At 40.6% G+C, this 4989-nt stretch overlaps 1 protein-coding gene across 1 annotated transcript; it reads right to left on the bottom strand.

Moving 5' to 3' along the window:
* Positions 1 to 234: 234 nt before the first annotated feature.
* LOC139781961 (uncharacterized) lies at positions 235 to 1092 on the bottom strand. The gene has a single exon (XM_071720839.1). It carries the CDS (start codon positions 1090 to 1092, stop codon positions 235 to 237), a length of 858 nt encoding a protein of 285 aa, XP_071576940.1.
* Positions 1093 to 4989: the final 3897 nt, after the last annotated feature.

The following is a 4989-nucleotide window of genomic DNA, read 5'->3' as shown; positions in this document are numbered from 1 at the left end:
TCCATGGGAAGTCTCGTCGGAGTCCGAAATCGGGTTGGAGGTTCATGTTTCCGTAGGTTGCTATTGTGGACCCGTTGGCTGCGTAGAGTTCGCATTTCTCCTTCAGCTTCCCTTTTCCTCGCTGGTGTGGGTAGACGCTGACGTCTGACCCGGTATCTATCAGATATCGCACCTTCGTCTTTCTGTCCGTCAAGAAGAGGCGGCATGGTCGTGGGCTATCGTTGTTGGCCGCCATCAACAACTGCCCTCCGTGTTTTCCGGCTTGGCCGGTTTGATCGCCTTGTAGGTGCACGGTTCCTCGCACTTCCGTGCTTTATCTTTGAAGGTTCGGTGATAGAAACAATGTTCCATCGTAAATCCCTGGGTGCGTCCTCGGCTGCGGCTGCGGCTGCGGCTTCGGTCCCTGCCGCGGGATCGGTCCTCTCTCCACCGATTCCTCCTGTTGGAAAACTGTGTTGTTAGGGCCGCTACTTGTTTAATTAGCGCTTGGATCTGTGCTTCCAACGTTGTTTTTTCTGCGCCTGCTGGCTCTACTGCCGCGACGACTGCGCGGTCGTTGACCTCGTGTATGCGGTCGGCCTGTTCTGCGACCTCTTCCAACCGGTCTCCTTGCCGTGTTGCTAGGATGACCTGCATTTGGGCCGGTAATCTCCCCAGCCACAGCGTCCTGAGGAGGCTATCTGGGACTGTGGTGCCTGCCAGGCCGCGCAGGTGGCGCAGGAATTGCGACGGCTTCCTGTCGCCGAGTTCTTCGTGTTCCAGCAGCTGTCGCGTTCGTTGTTCCTGGGATGCTGATAGCCGCTGTATGAGCGTTTGTTTCAGTTTTTCGTATTTCTTTTCCGTCGGTGGGGATGTGATGATGTCCTTTATTTCTTTGGCGAATCTCGTGTCTATCTGCGATAGTGCGTAGGCATACCGCGTTGAATCCTGCGTTATCCCGCATATCACGAACTGACTCTCCAACTGCGCGAACCACAGCTCCGGTTTCTCTGGCCAGAATGGTGGCATTCTCAGTCCTACCCGGTTTATATGGAGCTCTTCCTTGGCTTGGTGGGGATTGTCCCCTCCCGGTGGATCGTTCTGTGTCGCCATCTCGTTGTTCGTTCTTCCGTCGGGGTCACCAGTTATGGCGGTTGGCCAAGGTTAATGCGATGGTAGGTGTTCGTTTGAGTGTTGTGGGGCCCTGAAAAGGGCCGATTGTGTCGTGGCCCTGAAAAGGGCCGGTTAGGTGTGTGCTGGTGTTGGAGTCGCTCACTCTAGGTGAGGCACGGCTTGGTACGGTCCGGTGGAGCGGTTGTTGTGCTCCCTGTGAGCTCTGCGGCGGGCGACGTCCGTGTTGAGGCGGACGCCCTGTGGCTGGCCGGGCGGCTTCGACGGCGGCGATGATCTCCTGTACGGCGGCCTCGTGTGTCCAGGCGTATAGTTCCTGGTCGAGTGCTTCCATGCAGCAATGGTTACTCCAAAAAGGCTATCACTCTCGATATCTCCGGTTATAGGGAGCGTATGAGCCGTGAATGCTGGGTATCCCTACCGGCTGCGGCCTTATATTCCGTCCTGGCGGAATATTGAATGCGAGAAAGCTCTGCCGCCTAGCGGTGTCGGTCTGTTATTATCCCGGGTGTCACTCCTGGAGCGCGTGCTTGTCGCGCGCGGGCGCTCGTTCTGCCGCCGGTGCTCTTGCCTGGCGGGGCGTGTAGAACGGGTTGCCGTTCGGTAGGCGCGTGTGTATGCGCGCGGTGTGGTGGTCGAGCCGCCGTCTTACGGGGCGCTCACGACCGTCACAATGGCTGTTAGAAATCCTGAAGTACAGTTTTCTTCTTCGCATTTGGAAAGTGGCGGCGATAATCGCTTACATTTGTAATTAAAATTGTTTCTGTTCTTCATCTTTTGTTAAAAATGTGTTATAGTCCCGATATTAATTTAACTCCTCTCTCGGCTGTATCATTAATTACTTTTCATTTGTTTACAATTTCAAAACCTTTTTTGTAATCCGCGTTTTCTAACCACTCAGAAGGATCTATCATGAGAAAGGCCGCAGGGGGAAGTGATCCGGGGCAATTCCTTGGGCCTAACGCACCTACGGTATCCCGAGTTCACCACATCGCGGGCATAAACACAGTTACACTTACACTTATACATATACACATTCCAGTTTAAGAGGATAGACAAAATAATATAAAGGAAAAGCAGAACAAATACATAGGTCAAGCAACGTTGTGTTATATAGCTCCGGGGCGGAGCTGAAAGCACTAAGTTTCTCTCAACCGAGGGAACAAAAAAAATCTATTATGAGAAAATTCAAGTTTATAGTTAAGATTGTAAAAAATTCTTTTGTATATGGTGTTACAAAAAAACTCAAGTCCTTTTGTAACGAGATTAGTTATTTCCTCTAATTTGATTATTACTCGCCGAAGACGCACGTAATCCTGCGCTTCATTTGGATTTAAGGGGGGAGACTCGTGTCTTTGACCCTTTTTTTGATAATTTTTTATAAAGAACTGAGAGTATTTATTGAATCCTAATAAAATACATGATAATGTTGACAATCAAATGTACAAGAAAATTTTTTTTTATAGTAGAAGAAATACAAAATAGCGGCGCTCGAAGTTGTCGTCTAGATTTTGCGCGGGAGAATGCCCAGGTCTTTGTAATGAACTGAAATCAACGAACCAACATTTTTTCGTTAAATTATGATCCTCCGATGCGCATGAACCTAAATATACATTAAAATTTTTATAATAAATATTATTTTTGGCCATTTGTGTTTATAAAAAAAATCGTGAAATTTTTTTAAAACGTCCTCTATTTTTCAATTTTTTTTGCTAAATTTAGGTTCATGCGCATCGGAGGATCATAATTTAACGAAACAATTTTGGTTCGTTGATTTCAGTTCATTACAAGGACCTGGGCATTCTCCCGCGCAAAATCTAGACGACAATTTCGAGCAGCTGCAGCGCCGCCATTTTGTATTTTTTCTACTATAAAAAATTTTTTTCTTGTACATTTGATCGTCAACATTATCATGTATTTTATTAGGATTCAATAAATACTCTCAGTTTTTTATAAAAAATTATCAAAAAAGGGTCAAAGACACGAGTCTCCCCCCTTAAAGCTTTAGCCATTTTTCGTTTACATTCAACTGACAAGTTCTTATCTAAAAATGAAAGTGCAATGGCTTGTGGGCTCAAATACCACAAATGATTTTTAAATTTATTTAAAGCAACATAATATTATTTTGTAGTCGATTAATTTTTTTAAACATTGAAAATCATTATTTGGTGCTTCAGCAGCAGAAGGCGCTGTGAATTACGCTCTTGCGTAAACTTTAACAATAAAAGGACAAATATCTAGCCATTTCAGAGACTAGTCGTTTTGATAAAAAATTTTTTGTCTAAGATTTGAACATTTTTTTATGCCAATTTTAAATCAATTCCTTATTTTTTCAGAAATTAAACATTCGTATTTTAATAAAGGAGCTTTCATTTTTCATTTATCTGCTTTACATTCTGACCAATATAAATATGATTTAATGAAGCTTTTCGAGGTCACGTAAATGTGTCAGTATGTATATTTAATGAATATACATGAAATGTATGAAATTGAAATTAATGAATATGAAATTGAATAAATAAACTTGAGAGAGAATGATTTGATGGAAAAATCTTATCATGATATTCATGGCACAGGATACATTGACAATTCTTTAGACATTTATTAGTTAATTGACAAAATACACGCGCATTATCGCTGGATATGCTCTTCTTGAGATTGCTGATCTCTTAATTAAATTCTGTAGGATATTCTGCAAGAGGAATATTTCATTCACACGCAAAGGTGTTTTCTCTGTCTTTAACATAATATTTTTTATTATATTGAAATTACCTTCTATGGAAGCACTGCCGGCAAGTATTCTATCATATCCAAAGTTATCTCAGCATACGCAAGACCATAAAGATAGCAATTTAATATCTCTCATAAGATAATCGGCTAATTTTGGTATGTAATGAGCATTTTCCCTGTCTCCCTTATTATTAGCCAGTAAGAATTTGACTTTATCATATATATATAAAGTTCAATGTCATTAAATGGTTATCACTAATTTTTGCCGGCATTCTGTGGTTGATATCCCATTTTTCCCATTTTTTGGCAATTTTTCGAATTACGTTTTCTCGAGCGGTTCTTTTACGAACCGCCTTATCTTCAGATACGGTAGGAGCTGTTTGTAATCATGCAGTCCAATTCACCTCACAAAAAAAAAGAAAAAAAAACAGAAAAGAAACCAATGAGTTTAGTTCGCCAGTAAAAAATTAAAAAATTAACGCAGGTAGCTTTTAATCGATCCAACTGGCATATTTTATTGCTATATTTCACAACGTTTCGACCATGGATTTTGGTTCTTATCAATTTTGGTTTTTTAAATTAATCGTGTTATCAAATTTCTTAATAAAAAACATTTCGGCGATTTTCCTCTTTCTCGTTTGTCTCTCTTTACCCAGCGAAAACAACCTAGTCAAAGTGATGTTAAATTGCCATCAAATTGACGAGGGGTATGATGTCAAAAGGAGTGATCAAAATAATGGCAAAATGCATCATGACTGCAAAACGTCCCATACCTTGATGGTGATTATGACTGTCATTTTGATGTCATTTTGATGTCTGTTTGATGTCAAAGTAAATAATTTCCTCTACAGTAATATAAATACAAAATAAAAAATTAAAACTAAATTACATTGAAAAAGAGACAAAATAAAGACATAAATATATTGCATAATGTTCTTTAATCAAATTTAAGCTTTGTTCTTAAATTTATATGACAGGTAACTTAAACTTACAAGTTAACATAATAAACTAAAAATTATAAATGTTTTTAGTATATATATATATATATATTTGGTATATATATATATGTATATGTATAATAGTATTACTAAGTAATAGCAAAGCGTTGCCAGGAATTAAAAGTAGACAAAGCTATCAATAATAATAACA

The sequence above is a fragment of the Temnothorax nylanderi genome, unplaced genomic scaffold (genome assembly GCF_030848795.1).
Source record: "Temnothorax nylanderi isolate EJ_2023f unplaced genomic scaffold, tnyl_v1.0 TNYL_tig0377_pilon, whole genome shotgun sequence".
In the NCBI taxonomy this organism is placed as follows: Eukaryota; Metazoa; Arthropoda; class Insecta; order Hymenoptera; family Formicidae; genus Temnothorax; species Temnothorax nylanderi.
This window is presented reverse-complemented; position numbering and strand designations above follow the sequence as displayed.